This window comes from Leishmania donovani, chromosome 35, assembly GCF_000227135.1.
Source record: "Leishmania donovani BPK282A1 complete genome, chromosome 35".
Lineage (NCBI taxonomy): Eukaryota > Euglenozoa > Kinetoplastea > Trypanosomatida > Trypanosomatidae > Leishmania > Leishmania donovani.
The window spans coordinates 1,185,338-1,205,638 of NC_018262.1; the positions used below are offsets into that span (position 1 = coordinate 1,185,338).

Genomic DNA, 20,301 nt, shown 5'->3' on the forward strand with positions numbered 1-20,301 from the left:
TATCAGCGTGAGAAGAAAGTCCGCAGATGGAAGAAGAAACAAGACAATGGAGAGAAAGAGAGAGAGATGGGTCACCTTCCGGGTTTTCCTCTTCTCACCTCCGGTGATGTTCGCACACACACACACACACTCACAATATAAAAAAAAAACAGTGCGGAGTCCATCTGATTCAAGCAGTGCACCTTTTCCTCATCTCTTGTTTGTTTGCCCCTAGAACACAAGCTAAAAAGGGAATGAATAACGACAACAAAGGGCTCACATGGCCCCACCCACCCTTTCCGTAAGGCGCACCTGCACTGATACAGCATGCAGCAGAGAAAAACAAAATGGGTACCAGCCGGAGCCCGTGGGCATCCACATACTACACACACACGCATACGGCTGCTGCCAGTTGCACTTATCCTCGACTGCCCTTTACATACGCCCTTCTCGAGGTATCTGCTTCTACGCCACTGATCTCGCCGAGGGTGCACAGGCACGTCTTCTCGCGCTTTTACATCAAATACAGCCACAAACACACGGACGACACAGTTCGCCGAGCGCCCGTGGCCACTGTCGCCACAGACCATGCACGTGTGCGCAGAGCAGCAGGGTAGACAGCTGGCCGGTCTCCACCTACTCATCTTCACAAACACACACACACACACAAACACACGTACACGTACACGTACACGTGAACACACACACGCACGAAAAGGAGAGGACAGCGGGACGGGAAAAAAAGGTGAAAACGGCTGAAAAGAAATCGGAGAAGTGGTGCACAACATGTCGGGAGGAAATCTGCCCAAAGTGCCGACAACCATCATCGTTAGAAGAAGGGTTGGCGGGGCGAAGGAGACGGGCATGCAGAGTTCCGCATCATTCATCTCGCAGCCACATCAGCTCGCACCGCAGACTTCTCTCACAGTTCACCAGAAAAGAGGGCGGCGAGTTCCTCTTTCACTCGCTGTGTGTTCACCGTCGGCAGCTCGGCCGCCACCTCGGCGAGCATTTTCGGCACCTCCGACCTCACCACGTCTTCTGGGGTGTCATTCAGGCTAATGAAGGTAAGTGTGCCGTCCACAGAGGCGAACGCCTCGGCGTTCATGGGAATTTGTGCCAGCAGAGATCGAAGTGCCGCTGCTAAGCCGTCGTATCGAGAGTTGCTTCGCTCGGATTTGAGCTTCTTTTCGGCAGGCCTTGCCGTAGCGTCGGCTGCGTTGTTTCGCGCGTACATGTCCGCCAACTGCTGCTCAAATGAGTCGACATCGCTGACGTCCTCATCGCTGTCGCTCCCGTCGTCCTCCTTGTCCCGCAGGAACGGGTCGCTCCCCATGCCATGTCCACTATCGGTGCCGCCGTGCAGGTCGAGATCTCGGTCAAACCGATTCCGCTTCTGACCGCGATTCTCCGCACGCTGCGCCGCTTTGAGAGCCGCCCGACGCAGCTGATCCTCGCGCTCCGCCTGCAGCTGCTCCGCCGAGGCAGTTGTGACATGATCCTGAAGTCGTGCTTCTAGCTGCAGCTGCTCCGCCAGTGTCATCGGCCGGCCATCCTTTATGCGCCGTTTCATTTCCCGCTCGCGCATCTCGTATTCCTCGCGTACAAACTCTTCGTGGATGCTGCGTCCCTTGCGCGGGCGAGCCCAGTCGATTGGCGGCATAGAAGAGTCCGCGTATGGCAAGTTGCGGTGGCGATTCTCCAATTCGCGCTGGCGGCGCTCCTGCGCGAGGGCAGCCTCGATCGAGGCCGCCTCCCCGAGGCGCGCGGTGAGATGCTTCTCTGGCACCGTCGAGGCAATCACAGCATCGATTTCCATCCCTGCCTTGCCCACTTCCAGCGTCTCGCCGAGCAGATTCAGTGTGGACTCTTGCGAGGGCAGCAGCGTTAGCACGTCGTTGCCGACGTGCATCGTCATGGAGCCATCGCTCCAGCGCACGATGCGGCTATTGCTCGAGACCCCCTTATCGCTGACGCTCCACCGGAGCACGTTGGTCGGCGTGTAGAGCATGAACTTGTTGCTCTCCAAGTATGCGCACGTAGACGGGTCGCAAGGGCGCGGGTCGGCGTGCAGCGTCTGTCGGTTCGGAAAGATAACGGGCATGTCCAGCAACCAGGATGGCGTCGCCGCCCTCTCCCGCTTATCGCCCCAGCGCTCCGGCAGCGAGCTCTCGAGAAGCGTAAAAGGAACGTTGTGATCGGCGCGAAGTACGTCGGCACCGGCGCTGCCGAAGTACCGCGCACCCTCCTCGTACACCAGCACATCTTTGTTCATTCTCATCTCTCGTGCAAGCGCCTCAGCACTGTGGCGCTCCTCTTGAAAGAGGTGCACGTCATCTTCGCGGATGGCACCACCGAAGAGGTCGTGCAGGATGGACCGTGTATCAATGAGACCCGGATCCTTTGCTGCGGCTCGGTCAAGTTCTTCCACCTGGAAGATGGGACCGAACAGCGCCTGCATCGTCAACTCCAGATCCGCGGGGGCATGGGCACCTCCAGGTTGCGAGAGGACGTCATCCTCGTCGAAGCCCGTCGCCGTAGCTGCTGCTAGGGGAGATGTAGCCGCTGGCACATGTGAAGGAGCCATTAGGTCCATCGGCTCTGGTGCTGCGTGGCACTCCATTCGAGGAACGCGCGGTTTAGATGATTTGGGAAAGGTAGAAACAACTAAAGAGAGTGAGAGAGAGACAGCAGTACAGGAGGAATCACGCCGCGCTGTCCAGCGGTTATCGAAAACAGTGAGCCGGGAACAACAAAACGCGATGTTGAAAACCACCACCACCACCACCACCACCGCAGACAAGCGCAGCGCAGCCTTTGCGCAAACACATACACCCAACACGCAAAATGCGAAAAGCCACTGACAGCAAGCACAGCACCACAACCTTTCGGCAATCGGCACGCGCTGCTCGTGCTGTGTCCTCCTTCGACGAGGGCAGTAAAGCAGCAGAGAGATATTCCAAAGGGTGAAAGGGACAGAGAAGCACGTAACAAGGGAAGGCCGAAATCGCTGCGACCGCGTTTGTGCGGGTGAGCAAGTGTGTCTTCTCGCAGGAGCGATGCTACAGCGACTGTGTGGGCGTCACAGCAAGGCGTTATTCTTCCTCACAGCTGGTGGGGGATGGATGGGGAGTGCTGGCGGCTTACGTGAGCAGCGTGCCCAGGAAGCGCAAGCAACCGCAGAAGGGCAGTCGCCGTCTGAGGCGGTAAAGATTTGTGTGTGCAACGTACAAAGACACTCGCACGCACTGGGAGGCCCCCCACCTCTCGCCCAAAACGAAAGCAAAAAAAGGACCAAAAGGAACGAAACGTCCGAAAAGAGTTTGTGATTGCGAAGAGTAGTACGACACCACACATGTACCGAGTTGCAGGTAACACGGAGAGACAGAGCTTCGCTAGGGAAGCAAAACAGGAAAAATACGAGCCGAGGCGGCCACGTAACCCCGCCCCCGTCGCCACAACGCGGCCGTGAGAGAAGGGAGAGCATCTCGCGTCATCAGCGCGCTTCCAGAAGCTTAAGCGAAACGGTTGTGTATTCGTTTCAAGTGCATCGGCGCCACCGCTCTGCAGCTGGCAGAGGTGGCTGGTGTCGTCTGCGGTGGTCTTTTTTTTTGTGGACGAGCAACAAGCACCCTGCGTGCATTCGGGCCAGGCAGAGAGCACCGATCAAATACTTTCGCGGTGAGCAAAGTTTGTTACAATTAGCTTAGCCGCCTCTTCACGAGCAAGATCGGTGGCACCAAGAACACTCTCACATCAGGCAAGTTGAAAAGCCGTCCCTTCTTACAGACGTCGCAGGAGGCGGACACAGAGGTGAGAGAGAGCTTCGCACCAAGAAAAGAACGGGTACGACAGCCAGCAGAGCTTGCCAATAACGTTTCCCTCTCATGCCACACCTGTTGCGCTCTCGCGGAAAACCGACGGAACAGCAATGCGCCCCGTCCACGCTCACCACATCCAACCGCGGAAAGATCAGATGTTCCATATCGACGCACAGATATACACACACACGTGCGATTTGGTGCTCCCCTTTGCTTCCTTCATTTCCCTCGTCAGTTGTGCAAATCCTCGTTTCGGATTTGCGCGCGTAGCTTGACGCAGCGCTTCTTGTGGTCCCACTTTTTGGAGAGGCTGTCGTTCACTGCCAGCCCACGCTCCACCATCTTCTCCTTGCGCTTCGCCTGCTTGCGCGTCAGCTGCTTCTTCTTCGTCACAGGGGCTTCAAGGACGAGGCCACCGATAATGCGCACCGCCCGCTTCACCACCACGTTCGTCGCCGCCTCATCCATGTCAGGGCCGCTCGCACCAACGCGGGCGCCTGCTTCCTTCTCTAGTTCTCCATTCAGCCGCGCCATCTCGCGGTCAACTTCGTCTTCCAGCTTCTGGGATTGCTGCTCACTGCGGCGCTCAAGCTCGCGCTGCGCACGCTCTACCTTTCGCTTCTGCACCGTCTTGCGGTGCGCCCTCTTCTTCGCCATCTGCTTCAGCTTTCGCACTAGCTTCGTCATGGTTGTGAGGAGGAGCGGCTAATACGGCAGTGAATTCGGTCTTCTGTGCTCACTTTCTGTGTGTGTCAAGACCACCTCGCATCCGCGCAAAATACGTGGTTGGTGAGGCGGCAAATGTATTGTGTGTATGTGTGTGTGTGTTTGTGATGTTACGTATGCCAAGAGCGGAAGACAGAGGGCCAGGCAGGCGGTACAAAGGCGAGAGAATGATCGCTGCGCATGGGACATTAGCAACATCAACGGCGGTTTAGCGGCACCGAAGCAGGGAGCAACCGAGTGCAGACACAAACAGCAGGCATTGACTGGCGCATATGCGCCCAGTAAGAAAACGCGTTCTCTCGAGAAAGCGAGCCTGCTTTGTGCGTATCTAGTATCTGGTCGCTTCAGATCCCAGAAGATTTGAGGGCGTGCAGGAGGCGGATTTCCAGTGTGGCACCGCCCCACCAGAACAGTAAAAGCAAGCTCGGAAAGCAAATCCATTGCGTCGCAGGAGGCAAGCATACTTACACACAGACCTCCGCACAAGACATACACTTGCCGCCCTCCTCTTCCCACGGGTCAGTATTCGTCCATCTTCAGGTGCTTTTTTCGCTGTTTCCGTAGCCACGAGTTGTAGAGGACAGAAGACGTGTTGGCGGCCCGGTCAGACGAGATCATGTGCGCCGGCATGGACGGCATCACACGCAGCGTTTCGGCGACGTTGAAAACAGCCTCCTTTTCCTCAGGCACCGAGCGCCGCGTCGCTTGCTCGAGGGGGGCCTCCATGCGCACCGGTTGCGCCCCACCGGTGGCCGCTGTGTCCGTGGCAGAGGCGTGGAACAGTGTGTCGGCCAGGGCAACGCTGTCTGCGACAGAGGCGATGTCCGACGGACAGGTCGCGAAACCCTCCAAAAGCAGCTCCATAAAGCGAAAGCACAGCTTAGGGTCGTTTTGCTCCAGCTTGGCCAAGTGCTCAGTGAGCTCCCCCATAATGGCCGTTGTGGTGGTGATGTCGCGTGGCAGCTGCCGAGTGTTTTGCACGCGGTCCCACAACGCTGCGTAAGCGCCCTTTTGTGCAGAGGTCGTGGCTGGTACAGACGTCTGTGTGGCCATCACACATATGTCGCGGTACCGGTCATGCAGAAGCGCGACATCGTGCAGTGCCTGCTTCGTCGCTGCTGCCAACGACGGAGGTGGACGTTGTCGAGACTGTGTGGTGGCTGCGGCGGTCGGGTCGTGTGACGCAATGCCGACTGGCACCTCACACGGGTCAGCAGTTTCCGGAGGAGACACGAGCAACGGCGCAAAAACGTCGCGAAAGCTGGGCGGAGTCGTCCAGTGCAGATTTTGTAGCGATAGGGATATCAAGGAGTCGTCGACGATCTTGTTAGGAAGGTCTGCGTCGATCGTGCTCATGGTTCGCGAGTGGGGCGCGGCCGGCTGCATCGATGCAGATGTGCGTCCATGTCTCCTGATGGCTTTGACGGCTTCAGCGAGGCTGATGACGGCGCGGTTCGGCTCGCGCATTGTAAAGGAGCGGTGCTTCGCAAAGGCACTAGACTTGAGCAGCATCGAAAGAGTCGGCCGCTTCGTGGGAGAGCACTCCAGGCAGCTGCGAATGAGCTCGGCCATGCCTTCCTCCGTGTCCGCCGGGAGCAGAGCTGCGGGTTGGGGCAGATGACTCCGGATCACGAGAAGGCGTTCTGTAGCGTTTGTGGCCCCGGAGAGGTTCTTGTGATTCAAGGAACACAGCTGCAACATCAGCAGCCCCAATGCCCACACATCAGCGTAGAGAGGAACCGCACCACATGGTGCAGACGAGATTTCATTCCAGTCTGACATTTCGCTCATCTCTGGTGCACCAACGAAACACTTTCCTTCACCAAAGGCATTACTCGTTGATTCACCTATGGACGTCGTGCGTGGCGACGCCATGACCGCTGCCGGAGCAGAGCTGGCCCACCCCTCCACCAAATCGAGCATCGATGCAGCTGAAAGAGGAAGCCGCACCTGCACACAGCCCTTGTTGATATCCATGTGCACGCAGTCAAGGGGAAGATCACGGCACAGCACGTGCCCCACAGCGTGCAAGTGCAGCAGAACCTGCGCGAGTTGGCACGCAATGGCCGCCGCGTCGTTCTGAATCTGGAGGTTGCCTTGCTTGAGATGCCTCTGTGCCACGGCGTCGGCGTAGTCGGCGAGAGAACAGCCCTCAATGTACTCCTCCACTACCACTAGCGCAGTTATTGCTGACGACGAGGCCAGCGCGGGTACGGCTGCGCCGGCAGGCCAGTTGGTGCCTCCACTGTCTTCTGCAGTGCCTGCCTGTTTCACGAGATTTTGGCGTGGGGGTGACGGGTTCGCTGGGGACGCACCGGGCCCTTGCGTGACCACGACGCTGCTGACGCCGCCACTAGTGGAGCTTGGAGAGCTTGGCACCTGGTTCATGTAGAAAGCATCTATCAGAGTGCGCAGGTACGGGTGATCAACTTGTCGGCGAAGGCGGATGTTCTGCAAGACGAGGTGCAGCGAAGCAGCTTCGGGTGTGATGTCCGACTCCTGAAGAGAGGTGGTGAGCGGAATGTAAGTGACAAGTGCTGCGCTCGCCAACGACTTAGCGCACGCCCCACTAGCATTGTCCTCCACAAGTCCCGGTATGTCCCCTGTACATGGAGGGAGGATGCGTTGGGCACGGTACGTTGTGGCCTGTTGAAAAAGTGCACCGTAGGAGCCGCGCTCGGGATCCACGACCATCTCCAGCCGGTACTCGTGACCACGGGTGTCGACGAGTACGGCGCTCATGACTGTGCAGGAGACGGAGAGCACAAAAAAAAAAAAACAGAGAAGAAAGTCGAAAAGACCAGTGCCTGTATGGGGAGAGGGGGTAGGTGTCGGGCAGCACCGGCAAGGCACGAACAATGACGAAGCAAATAAAAAAAAAACAGGTCCGGCGCGTGCAAGTTCCGCTACATCGCCACACGCACGCAAACAGGCGCTGCAGCGTTGGGCCAATGTGAAGGATACGCACAGGCGGAGGAGGGAGGAAGATGGCGTGCAGATTTATGAGCGAGTAGAGGGCGGCGTGAGCAGTAACGCACAACTTGCATGCGAAAAAAAGGAAGAAGTTTCCCTCATGCAAAATAGGGAAAATCGGCAGGAAACGAAAACATGCAGAGGATTGGGCGGCACCCCATCGGCCGTCCCCAGTGAGGCTCTCCACGACGGAACCCAAAAGGCACCAAAAAAAAAGCGGAGCCGGCAGTACAATCGTGCAGGATTGATGGGCAAGACTGCCATCGCGCCTACGAGAATCGCCATGTCTGTAGCACGTTCCGGCCCATGGTGTGCCTGGCGTCCTATCAGAGAGGATAGACAAAACACGGCTTTTTTTTTCACGCTTTCTTGATGTCTTGCTGCGCCGTGGTTTCCTTCCTCCTCTCCTCCACGCCGTCGTCCCTGGACGAGAGGAAGGCAAGGAGTGCAACATTGGGAGAGATGTCCCCCACGAATGACAACACAAGCCCCGCAAGGGCATCGAGGAATTGGCAGAGGCACGCAAGACACACCCCCACACACACATACACCACCACCAACGCCTTCGAAGGTGAGGAATCGGAACGTGCTCAAGTAAGCAGCTTTTTTCGTCGAAAGAGCGCCTCCATGGCATCCTCAAAACCTGTTCCGGTGACGAGCATGCCCTTCTCGTGTCGGTACGACGGGTTCTTCGTCACGGTACGGATAAACACGTCTTTGAGGAGCTCCGTCAAGGCGCCTTGCACGACCGCCGTGCTCATGGCGTTGTCCGTAAAGAGTGCAACGCGGTAGCCCGTCATTGTCTCCGAGTAGTGTACTTTGTACAGCGGCGTGTGCACGGCCCGCAGGCCGCCGGCCTGGGTGGAGGACAACTGTGAGCTGATGTGCTGGAGGGTGTAGACAAAGCCAGCGACGAGACCGTCCTCGCCGTGCTGCACGGCGCTGGTACGCTTCCACTGCTTTGTGTAGATGGTGTCCCCGTATCGGTTGAACACGTAGATGGAGTACAGCGTCATGGCTGCACCCCGGCGGGGTGCGGACGGGATCGGGGATCCCACAAATAAAGAACAAACCGCGTCAACAGCGCCGCGTGAAGTCGCAAGAAAAAGGCCCCTAAACAATGTTTTTTTGAGGCACAGCGTCGGAAACGACAGTTAAAGCGGCCTTCACTTGTTCGAGGCCTTCGCTTTCGCGATATCAGCACGTGGGATGTGCGCAGAGCCTACCTTGTGAATTCTGCCCTCTGATACGTAACCAGGAAACAAAGCAGGCGGCGCACCGTGCAAGACAGCAAAGGGAAGCGGGCCGGCGCACACGCTGTCCAGCGCGGAAGAAGAGATCGGCGAATGAGGCCATGTCGGCGGACAACAGAGGGGAGTGCGACAGGGAGAAGACAACGAGAGACCACGCATACGGCTCTCAGAGAATCCATCTGTGCTCTCAGCGCTTCGCAGCACAGATCTTTCCTCCACTCAGGGCAGAATGTGGGAGAGTAGTTGGGGGATGCAAGACTTTAAACCCGCATAATTTCATAGCATACATGTTATTTTTTTTTTTTTCGTTTTTTTTTTTGCCGCTTGCTTCCTCAGCAGCTGCAGTGTTTAGGTTACACACCCGAAGGCAAGGTAGAGCCGCGCGGGGACGTCAGACAGGGAGTAGTCCCGCGTGCGTGCGCATGCATCTCTCTCTGTGCATGCGGGCACAAGTGCAATAGGTCGTCTGCTCCCTAACACCGGCCGACAGAGCAGGAAAAAAGAGGGGAAAATTCTCGGGACGGAGCCTGCTAGTAGACGCCAGCACCACCGAAACAAGGTTTTTCCGCGGCGCTCACCTCGGTGGCCGTTGATAGCTGGTGCTGATGTCGCGCTCGTGCGTCAGCGCGTCGCGATCAAGAGACTGGCGGTATTCGTCGATAATGTTCGGTACCCAGTCCGGCATCGGCTTTGTCTTGGCGTCACGTAATGGCATCCAGGGCGCCACACGACGCTGCCGCTCGCGCCTCACCATTGCCTGCACCCGTCGCTGCTCCGCTACCATCCAATGGTCGTGGTCGCTGCCGCGGCGACGTGCGAGCCGCCGCCAGCGCATGAGCTCATTTGCCTCGTGCGCACGATCTTGCTGCTCCGCCTCATCGAGGTTGATGTCATCAGCGCTGACTCGCAGTCGGTTGACGCCAATGTCCACTGAGGCGTGTTTCGCCTGCAACTCCAACGTGGAGTGCTCCCGCTTCGTGTCCACCGGCAGGTAATCCCAGTTGCCCCGCGGGCGGAGGGTATAGAGCACGACTGACATCGCGATGAGCAGATCCGACGGCGCCTCGCTCGGGGACGGGAGGCTGTCGAGAAGAAGCCGCGTGCTTCTCCGCGACAATTTCCTTTCCAGACGACGAAGCATGTTCCGCTTGTGGTTCGGGCCGGCAAAGAGAATGTAGCCGCTTTGCGCATCGTCCTCAGCGCTGGAGGCGCCTGTGAAACGGTCGAGGCAGAAGTCCGAAAGCAGCTCCTCTCTCGCCTGCGAGACGCCGGCGAGTCCGCGCAACGACGATGCCGCGTAGGAGGAGTCGGACTGCCGCGGTGCCGGAAGAGGCACGGGTGCCGCCCCCACCACGCTAGACCGAAAGACGCGTCCTACAGGCGCCTCCGGTGAGGAGACAAACCCTGTCCGCGTTCCCGCAGTCCCGCCATCCACGTCGGCAGCGTCTGCCTGTGTGGTGTAGCAGAGCGGCAGAAGGTTGTTGCGCTCGACAACGTGATTCAGCAAGCCATACACGTCATCGCCATCCTCCTCCTTCAACGTGTAGATTGGGACGGAGGTTTGAAAGTGCGCCCCGCGGGCAGCGCGAACGACGCGGTGGTCGTACAGGTCAGCGCAGTGATTTGTCGCGATGATCGCGTCGTATTGATACCCCGAGGCAGTGCGGAGGAGGGTGCCGAGCACACCAGGGTCCTCGACGTTGTCGAGGACAAGCACACGGTTCAGCCGCTGGTGATTCGCTATGAGCTGCTCCTTCATCGGCGGCGTTGGGATCTCAAAGTCACCAACGTAGCCGTCTGAGCCCGGCGTGACGGCAGCCGAGACAGACCTGTCGACAAGTACGACGTCCGTTTTCCGGCGGTCCCGGAGAAACTCCGGGATCCGCTTACCGCACTCTACCATCAGGTGGCGTGGCCGGTGCCCGGCGCGGCACAGCTCCTCGATCATAGCGCGTCCACCGATGACGAGCATCTGCCGTGCTTGCCGGTACTTCTCGTTAGTGCTGAGCTTCACAAAGTGCTGTACCAACGCGTGATGCACGTCGTCGATCACTGTTCCCTCCCAGAGCACCTCCTGCTGCATTTGAAGTAGCAGCGCCTTCTGGGCCTGCCTCTTGAGATCCTCTGCCGAAAGGGCGGCGGAGGCCGATGAGGAAGACGCAGAAGCGGCGGCCCGGCTCGCTCGTATCGGTATCGTGACGTTGCGCTGCGACGGATCCTTGGGTGCGAGCGGGTGACGGTAGGCGGACTTGCTCATCCGGGCGACGGAGCGCTGCTCTCCAATGGAGGACTGGAAGCGGCAAGCTGTGCGCAGCGCCGATACTCCGACTAAGGTGCCGCGCCTGATGAGATCATCTTGCGAGACGATGCCCGGTAGAGAATGTGCGTATCGCTTCATGACGACGGAATAGTTACTCGCTTGGTCTTCTCCAAGCTTCAACGACTTGATACGCTATCGGACGTGCTGGAGGAAAGCGGGCGACCGACGGAAGAAATCAAAAAGAGGAATTTGGCGCGCCAGAGAGGATGATGGTGACGAAAAAAAAAACAATGAAAACAGGACGTGCGAAAGGGAAGGACGTCAGGCTGTTCATTGGAGAGTAGGAAGGCTAACAAGTTCCTTCGCGGCACAGCAAAACCGTCGTCAAGCTCGCAGCCTCCTGCCATTTCTTCACGGGTTCAGCGCGCTGACGCCGGAAGAACAGGGTACGCACCCCACCGAAAGGCCTGTTGCCTTTTTTTTGAGTTTTCAGCGCAGCTCACGCAGATCAGCAGCAACGCTTGACAGCATAAGAGATGTATGTAGACCCACGGACCTGTGAAACACCATCGTCTCCATGGAACCTTCAAGGCGTGCTGGTGTCAAGCAAGTGACCGCCTCTCAAAGGGGCAAGAGGTGTGGAAGACAGCGCTCCAAGAGACCGATTACACACAAAAAAAAAAATAGAAAGGACGGAACAACAAGAATACAAGCAGCAGGTGCTCCTAACCATAGTTTACATGAAGGGGACGGCGAAACGAAAAACTACACAAGCATCACGCAGACGCGCGAGTGGGAAACGAGGAGAGGGGGAAGGGGGCGAGATGCGCAGGTGTCGGCTGATCCTGTGCCCTCAGCACAATTCGCTTGTGTGCACCTTTTTGTTCCTTTGCGTGTACACCGAAAGCCTCCTGTGAGCTTCTCACCAAGGTTTCTTTCACGCCAAAACCAGCGCACCGTTGCTCAGAGAGCGAAGACTAAACGGAGAAGTCTGCTGCGACCCACATCACGCACCGAAGGGTAGATACGCCGCAGACCCCGGGCCCGCTTGGGCACTCTTTTTTTTTCCTAGAACGGGCCCCGTAGCTCCTTGGTGTAAGCATTCTTGTCCAGAATCCTGGATATCTGCAATGCAGCGTAGATCATGGGTAGCGGTATCTGCACCACGAGGGCGTGTGCCTCCTCCTTCACGGATGCCCCCTCAAAGTGCTCGCGCAAGAACTCCAAGAAGTAGGGCAATATGGCGTCTGTTGAGTCGCTGCCATCCTCCTGTAGCGTCAACCGAGGGCAGGCCGAAGCGCGGCGTGACGACATCTCCGTCTCGTCGTTGATCAGCGACGGCACACAGCGCACCTCAAAACGAATAAGACACTGCCGCTCCTGCTGCGAAGTCTCGCCGGCCGCCGTCTTGTTGGTGGCATGGCTGCCGTAGGGAGCACTGAGGTCGTAGTAAGAGCTGTTCTCGTCGCGAAGCCACGCAGGACTACGGTACTTGTCGAGCGCACCAAGCCGCCTCGCCATAACCTTCTTGCCCGTTCCGTCGTCGTTTGTCTCAACGACTGCGGTTTTAGGCGGCTCGACCTCCGTGCAGTACAAGTACGGGCCGGTGATGGGCGGGTGGTTGCTCGCGTAAACGACGGAGCCGACAAACTGCGCGTCTGGGTAGCTTGATCGGGTATTGTCAGTGTCGTTGTACTGGCCTTGGTAGGCGGCAATCTTCAGCGGGCCCTCTGTGACGCTGCACCGCATGGCGAGGGCGACCGGTTCACCTAGGCGCGTCAGCACACGCTGGAAGAAGCAGATGCTGCTCGCCAAGGCAGCTGTGGTAGAGAGAAAAGTACTCTCAAAAGAGGCGCCACCGTCGCCGACGCCGATGAGCAGGCCGTAGTGGTCCTCGAGAGAGTACCGGTGCACCTCGCGCAGCACCGAAATGATGTTAGGGTCGTCGGCCTGCTCGCGGCGCAAGGCAAACTGGTGGCGCACATATGCGCCGGTCGTTGGTGTCGTCGACGGCGGCCTCGGAATGCACTCGGTGAAGAAGGAGGAGCGCATGCCACGCGGCAGGCAGTGCATAAAGTGTGGAACCTGGAAGAGTTGCGGGTACGGGTTAGCGGAAAACTCGATGCGCGTGTCGAAAGCAACGAATAGGTCGAGAAACCCGCTGTGGGGAGTGTCATTGTAAATACGGAACTGCACCTTGCCGTGTTTTAAGCTGACCACTGGGACTCGCGGGATCTCCTCGGTGTTCTCGGCCCCGAAACCAGTGACAGAATTGGCGGCTTCCTCGGGGTGAATGGCATCCGAGAGGGACAACTGCGAGATGCATCCGATGGACACGTGATGCAGCGCATCGCTGACCGCACTAGCCCTCATCCCACGACGCGGCAGCGCGGGGGCGGTGGTGCTGCACCGCTTGATGGGCTGCCCGAAGGGATCCGCAGAGCTGTTCTGAAAACGGATGTAGGCCTTCAAGTCTACAATATGCGACAGATAGGGGGCCTTCTCTCCAATCGCCTGCGCGGAGAGATCCACCGAGAACTCGACAAAGGCGCCACAAAATGGTGCTGACAGGAGATAGCGTCCATTCGGCAGGTGTGCCGTGAACGCGAAGCCGGCCTGCGCTGGGCAGAAGAAAGACTCCAGACGTCGCCGACCCGCCTCTTCGGTGTAGTAAAGGCGGTGGTACCGGCGCTGAAAGAGCGCAGGCAGCCGCCCCAGCTGGAAGAACACGGCGACGTTCCTCAGCTCATTAACCTCAGTGCGATCGGTGCACATCGGGCAGCGAAATGCGTTCGTCGAGTGAAATGTGCCAACGAAGGAGATATCGTTGACGGAGCGGAAGTGCGCAACGTCGCAGCCGCACGACCGGCAAGTGATGACAAAGTAGACGGACATCCACGACTGCTGCACCGCGAGGAGCAGTTGCGCCGTCACCACCTCGATCGGCACTTTAAATAGCGCCGCCAGCGCGAGCGGGTTCCATAGAGTGAAGGCGTTATAGAAGGGACGCTGCTCATTGCACGCCTTCACAATAGCTTGGTCCACCAGCGTGAGCTCTTCCTGCAAGATGCGGCCCGTCCGGGGCACCGAGAAGAAGGTTTGGTGATTGAAAGGGGAGCACGAGTCCAGGAACGGTTCACAGAAGGCCTCCAGCGCAACCCAGAAGTTCTTGTCCAATTGTTCATGGGGCAACGAGGTCCACAGACGGCGAAGCGTCGCCTTGTCTATCCGTGAAGTCGCCGGAAAACGCATTACCAGAGGATGCGCTATATACAAGGGAGGAGAGAAGTCACGGAGAGAGGGGGGCGAGAGAGAGATGACCGTAAGGGACAAAACTATGTTGCCTCTTCCCCGTTGCCACCAGACCATGTGGGGGGAGGGGGGGGGCGAATAAGGAGCAACGGCAGTAACATCGAGACGACACCGGTTCAGGTGACAGGCAGTACGTCGCGCACGTGTAGAAGACGAGAAAAGGAAGGAGGTTGAAGAAGAGAAAAGCAGAGATGAGCGCGCGAGTGCGTGGTACACATGAGGTGCGAAACGTCCACACTACGTCAACGTGGAGCATGACAGACAGCAGATGCGGCCTACTGGCAGTGTCAGAAAGGCCACCATCGATCGTGAAGCCCCTCGTTAGGCGCCACTGTTTCAGCGAACGTGTCAGCCGTGCGCCCCCTTGCCTAAATTGCCCACGCACATGCGCAAGTAACACAGCTGAAGGAAAGGGTGTACGCGAACGGTAGACTTTCGCGTGCTGCACAAATGTGCGGGCGGGCGTTGGGGCGAGGAAGCGCTGTTCCTTTTGACTTCTTGTGCGTTTTTTTTTCCCATTTTGTCTTGGCTATTTCTGAAGAACGCCGGTGCCTTTTATGGCGGTGAACGCCTAGTCTCAGTTCGAGGTCGTGGCGGCTCTTGCAATTCACGCGCCTCGACACCCTCGTAAGTAGTGCGGCGCTATGTACATGACGGCAGAAAGTTTAAGGAGAGTGGTCTGTCTGCCTAGCAAGAGCGCCGTCGCAAAAGCTTTTTTTTTTTTTGCGTCGTTCCCCCGCCTTTGTAGGCGGGTGCTGCTCAATGTTTTCTTACCGCGCCGCACGCATGCACGCGGTCAAGCACCAAGACATGCATGCCCCACGTCAGTATTGGTAAACACCGAACACCGTCACCGTCGCAAACAGGTGTTTGCTCACGTACACCTCCTCAAAGTAATTGTCCGTATCGGAGTCCCAGAACATTTTGCACCCCGTCCGCATACCCTCGCCACGCTGCTCGCCAATCATGCAGTGCACAATGATCTTGTATCGCTCGAGGTCTTTCGAGCGAATCTTGTCCCGCACAGTGTCAGCTATCTCCTTGCTAATGCTCTGGATCTCATCGGCGTTGTACTCCTGGTCCTCCAGGCGACTCTCGAGCACCGACTTCGCAATCGGCTTCAGTTCATTAGGGCGGAACTTGTGATGGTGGTCCGGCCGGAGAGAAAAGGTAGTGGCGTCAACTTCCCCCTGCATTCTGGAGCGTTGTCTAGTAGTTCCTCTTTCGGTTCCTCGCAGAGGCCAATGCATGTATATATGAACGATGTCGAAGCGGATATGCTATGATGGCGAGGCGTATTCGCGAAAAAAAAAAACGATGGGGGCCAAGAAGCGGAAGGAGGCGATACTCCGAAGCAAAGAGGTCGCAGCCCTCGGTAACGCCACGATGAAGAAGTACAGAGGTGCAGAGATGATGCGATGAGAGCAAGGTCAAGGGTTCCTTTTTCATGGACTGAGGGAGGGCAGCGGCAGCAGACCGATCATGGCTTTCTGTAGCTACTGGAGGGCACGAGACGCACTACGTTGACGATTCGTGAGCCTCCGACCAACTCAAGAAGCTCTAAATGCCAGGTCGTTTTTGTTTGTTTTCTGTTCAGTGGTCACACGAGGCACCGCAGTGTTGTCTGTGCACTCGCGCCGCCAGACACTAGTACTGCATCCAATTCGTGCCAACCCTTGTTCTTGTGCGGTTGTTTGCCTGTGGTGCAGACGTATTCGGCGTCTACGTGAGTATAGAGCAGGGACGGAGGAACTGTGTGAAAGGAAGAGAGCCACGAGCAGTCAAAGGAGAGAAGCCACACACACACACCCGCACGCACGCGTGAAAACGAAAAAGGGAAAGGAGAAAATGATGGCGAGTGCGCCACGGAGAAAACCGCTCAGAGAGGAGAACGTCGCAGAGCTGATTTGTCTGGGTGCCTGCCTAACTGCGCCCAGCCCCCCACCAACCCCGCAGCCCCGCCGGCGCCGGCAGCGGCAAAAACAAGGCGATATCGGTCAAAAAGAAGAAAAAGGGGTGGGGTCTACATACATCTATCGATTTGCATAGTTGCATCACACACAATGCAGGAAAAAAAAACGGGACGGATCACGAAATGTTGCCCTCTCGGTGATTTTTTTCCTTTTGCCTTTTCAGCTGCTTGACTTGCAGGCACAGACCGCTCATTCTACCTTCGTCGGTGTATGGGCACGTGGCCGTGCGCCCTGCCTACTCAACGGCCAACGGGACTCAAAAGCAGTAGAGGTAAGCCCAGGCAGCGGACGAAGGAAGAACACACAATCGCGGAGGCAGATGCAGCGGAAAGCCCTACAATACGCAAATGGTAAGAAGAGAACGAAATGATAGGGACAAGACATCGCGGAATCCGGTAAAAACAAAAAAAACAAACAAAAAAAAAAACACATCATGAAGGGGTGCCATGTGCCGACGATCACCGCACACCTTCACTTGTGTACTCCTGTGGCGTTGATAGAGTGCAAAACAGCAAGGTCGGCCTCAATCGGCCGCGGTGCAACAGGCGTGCTGTGAAATGTACGGCAGCGGTGACACTAGCGCAGAAGCGTCATATTTGTGTTCTGCAATGCTTGCCGTATTCCACACGTCCGCGCACTAGATGCCCCATCACGCACCCATTGGGGCGGTCCTGCCAGCGAACGTCGTTGAAGTTCGTCAGCGGCCGCTCCAGGACATCGTCGTGTAGGGTTGAATCCCCAAACTGGGACGTCGCCTAGCACGTAAAGAGCAGCTTCCGCCCCACATCACCTCGGAGGGCGCCGCGAAAGCCAACGCATGCTTTGCGAATCTCGCGGTGGGGAAAGGGGGCCCCTCCGTGTTGGTCTGAAGGTTCGCCTCATGCTCGGAATTTGTGAACGTTCATTGCGAGGATGCAGCCGTTATGAATCAGTATCGGCGCCTCCGTGTGGAGGTGCAGCCCCCCACAAACGCTTGCGGGCACTAGACTCACTGCCCGAGCGCTGTCAGCTTCGATCGCCTCTTCATTCTGCGGAGCCCAGGGATCACAGCCACCCTTGTAATGGAACTCCTCAGCGTGGCCGCCGGAGTGGCAGAAAGTCTGCGCACCACTCACAAAAAGCACCTCCCTATCGGACAGCCCCTGGCACTAGACGCGCGAAACCGCCATCTGCGGTGCAAGTGTCATGCGATTTTCTTCACGTACGCAGCCGAACTGCAGAAGACCGCAGCCGAAGAGTTTAGCGAAGCCGACGTGCATGGCGTTCGTGTCGTTCTCGATGGCACTGGTGCGGCACACTGGCACAGAGCACACAGGGCGTGGGCCGACCATGAACTGTGAAAACGCCCTTTGGGAGTCTCTTATCTTCAACTCGAGGCAACGCGTGTGTGCGGCGGATCCAGCCAGCTGATCACTTCGGCGACGGCAGCTGATCAAGCACGCCAGGAAACCGCTTGTCTTACAATCGAGGAGCGCGTGAAAGCCTGTGAGGGTTCAGCTAAACGGTGACGAGAATATGCAACAAGGTAGCTTGCGTAAGGCCCCCATATTGTTTTTGGGTCTACCCCTGCCGGTTCTGTGGCCGCGGCAGGCGGCAATGCCTCTGAGAGACGTGACGTACGCCGTCCACCGCGGGTATTGGGTAACTTCTCGCGCTTTCGATTCTTGGGGGGTGGGCCAAACGCGAAAAGAAGCAGGAGCACAGCTATGCCAAGATTTCTTCGCTCAACAAGACGAGACGATGGGCCGCACCCCGTACCAGCAGAGGCACTGCCTTGTCTGGGAATATGGCCGCTGCATCCGAAAACATCTTTCTCGTCCAGGAGACATACCGGACGAGAGGTAGTTCCGCTTCCCGGCCTTCCCCCACCGCCTCCACCGCGTGGCAAAGTGGGACAAAGTCGCTTTCCTGTTTGCCCTTCACGCGCCTACGTGCCTCCGCAGAATGTGCTGCATCGAGTCCCACGTCAAGCCATGTTGACGGCTTTCCCCCATGCGCGTGCCAAGCAGAGCACACGAACGGATCACCACGTGCCTGCCACATAGCTAATGCTTGTAGTCACGAACAGTTTGCGTGCGGAGGCGGCAGGCATTGGCAGCGCAAGCAATGCGGCTCATCACATACTTTTGCGCCCCCGCCCGCTGAGCTGCCGACGTGAATACGAACTCAGGTGGTCTTACAAGGTGAACGTCTTGAAGCAGCGGTCGAGCTTGCGCTGCGGCAGGAGGTTGTTTCTCATAGTAAAAGAGAGAAAGCGAGGCACGAGAGAGAGAGAGAGAGATGCCGACGATATGCGAGGGCTACCGGGAAGTGAGGCCAACTCTGCCGCGGTGGCGGCAGCCCATTAGCTTCGATGGCCGTTTCGCCTCCTGCGGAGAGGGCGCTCTACAAAGCGCAAGAAAGACAACGTGAGAAGGGATAAAACGATCTCACGCTCTCGGAAAACGAGAGAGCAAACGGAAAAGGATCAAGGTGCTCTTGTGTCGCGCACACCCCGTCGCTGCACAGACTCATCCAAAACGCCAATGACTACGACGATGTCGGCTGGTGCATGCCTTTTCTATCAGCTCTTCTCACATCAGCCAATCGTCGCGGCAGTAGTGTGTAGAAAGAAGAAAAGAACAGAAGTGACCTTGTACAGAGAAGACATATTCTTTTTTTTTTCGGGGTGGGTGGAGCGACAGTGCGGTTGGGCAGATGCTTCGGTAAGGGCGTGCAGTACTCACGGGAGAGTGCTGTCAGCACACGTGAGCGCGAGCCTTATATGAGAGGCGACGGAAGAAATGAAGCAATAATAAAAGCAGGCAAAATAAAAACAGAATGCTCCTCCTTTCACAGCGTCGGAACAGATACGATTTCGCACCGCACGACGCTACGTGCGAAACAGTCCAACAGGCTGCAGTGCTCTCGTTCCTTCCTTCGGCGTGTCCATTCTGACATACTGCATGAGTCCGTGTCCAACGTAATCCGCCCCATCACGGGCCTCTCACGTGGCGAGCAGTAGCCGTAGACACGCGCCGCAGTACTGCTGACTCTGTCATATGCCCAAGACCTCTGCCTCGAAATCCGCCTGCCTTCCTCGAACGTACTCTCTCCGCAGCTCCCCCTCTGCCGGTCGCCACCTGGGGCACCTCTCGGAGAGGTGCAGACTCAGCACACAAGTAGGCAATGCGATGGCTGGGTGGGCGATGCCTTTAAGACACAACGGCACCTCACCAATCATTTGCAAACAAGAAACATGATTCCTCCTGCAGGTCGCTCCCATGCAACGCTATCCACAACCTCATTGCGAGCATCGGTACTGAAAAATCGCCCTCACCCGCCCACCCCATCGGCTGTGGGTGCTTGACCCTGTCGCCTCCACAAGTGCTTCGGCATTGGGCCGGGACAGATGTTAGGAGAAGGGCGTCCCCCCTAGTCCCCCGGCGAGTGGGGCGCAGCACCCGGAGAAGTCACGCGCAGCTATCCATGGCCATCAAGGAGCTCTCGGGGAACAAAAAAAAAAAGCAGACACCGTAGAAGCGACAACAAAGGAGAAGAGGCAGCGGAGAGCACCGCCGCTCCGCATCAATGTACATCTGAGATTCCAATGAGAGAAGAAACCAAAGCGGCACACGCAACACACCAGTTCTCGCAGTAAGATGAGTTCAGGTTTCAACAAACGCCTCCCGCCATCACCACATCTGTTCACCACCGCACACGCGACCACAGCTCACCCACCTCTGCGGCACCACGGCTACACTCTGGTCGTCTAGGGCGCACCGCCCTCTGCCGCGAAATCGAGCCGCGCGCCTCGGGCGCCAGACGGGCCTCCGCTGGGGCGCATGCCTCGATCCAAGCAGGGTCGCCTGCAGCGTCCTGCGCTCCAGGGCAGTGGCGACGGCGTCTCTGTCGCCCGCGTAACAGGGGGCGGCCACCGCGCACGCCGCACGAGCTCGAGGAGGAGGCGGGCCAGCCTCGGGGCAGGGCCCTCTGAGACCCGGCCTGCGTGCCGTGCTCCTGCG

General features: G+C 57.7%; 7 protein-coding genes across 7 annotated transcripts; all 7 read right to left on the reverse strand.

Moving 5' to 3' along the window:
- Positions 1-901: 901 nt before the first annotated feature.
- LDBPK_352900 (hypothetical protein, conserved) lies at positions 902-2,566 on the reverse strand (the record flags this gene model as incomplete). Its single annotated transcript, XM_003864821.1, has 1 exon — positions 902-2,566. The coding sequence occupies one exon, from the start codon at positions 2,564-2,566 to the stop codon at positions 902-904; it is 1,665 nt and encodes a 554-aa protein (XP_003864869.1).
- Positions 2,567-4,031: 1,465 nt separating this feature from the next.
- On the reverse strand, positions 4,032-4,487 carry LDBPK_352910 (hypothetical protein, conserved; the record flags this gene model as incomplete). Its single annotated transcript, XM_003864822.1, has 1 exon — positions 4,032-4,487. The coding sequence occupies one exon, from the start codon at positions 4,485-4,487 to the stop codon at positions 4,032-4,034; it is 456 nt and encodes a 151-aa protein (XP_003864870.1).
- A 558-nt stretch (positions 4,488-5,045) lies between these two features.
- Positions 5,046-7,268, reverse strand: LDBPK_352920 (hypothetical protein, conserved; the record flags this gene model as incomplete). Its single annotated transcript, XM_003864823.1, has 1 exon — positions 5,046-7,268. The coding sequence occupies one exon, from the start codon at positions 7,266-7,268 to the stop codon at positions 5,046-5,048; it is 2,223 nt and encodes a 740-aa protein (XP_003864871.1).
- Positions 7,269-8,089: 821 nt separating this feature from the next.
- LDBPK_352930 (hypothetical protein, conserved) lies at positions 8,090-8,515 on the reverse strand (the record flags this gene model as incomplete). Its single annotated transcript, XM_003864824.1, has 1 exon — positions 8,090-8,515. One exon carries the CDS (start codon positions 8,513-8,515, stop codon positions 8,090-8,092), a length of 426 nt encoding a protein of 141 aa, XP_003864872.1.
- An 811-nt stretch (positions 8,516-9,326) lies between these two features.
- LDBPK_352940 (hypothetical protein, conserved) lies at positions 9,327-11,150 on the reverse strand (the record flags this gene model as incomplete). Its single annotated transcript, XM_003864825.1, has 1 exon — positions 9,327-11,150. One exon carries the CDS (start codon positions 11,148-11,150, stop codon positions 9,327-9,329), a length of 1,824 nt encoding a protein of 607 aa, XP_003864873.1.
- A 930-nt stretch (positions 11,151-12,080) lies between these two features.
- LDBPK_352950 (hypothetical protein, conserved) lies at positions 12,081-14,264 on the reverse strand (the record flags this gene model as incomplete). The annotated part of the gene is made up of 1 exon (XM_003864826.1): positions 12,081-14,264. One exon carries the CDS (start codon positions 14,262-14,264, stop codon positions 12,081-12,083), a length of 2,184 nt encoding a protein of 727 aa, XP_003864874.1.
- An 884-nt stretch (positions 14,265-15,148) lies between these two features.
- Positions 15,149-15,520, reverse strand: LDBPK_352960 (hypothetical protein, conserved; the record flags this gene model as incomplete). Its single annotated transcript, XM_003864827.1, has 1 exon — positions 15,149-15,520. One exon carries the CDS (start codon positions 15,518-15,520, stop codon positions 15,149-15,151), a length of 372 nt encoding a protein of 123 aa, XP_003864875.1.
- Positions 15,521-20,301: the final 4,781 nt, after the last annotated feature.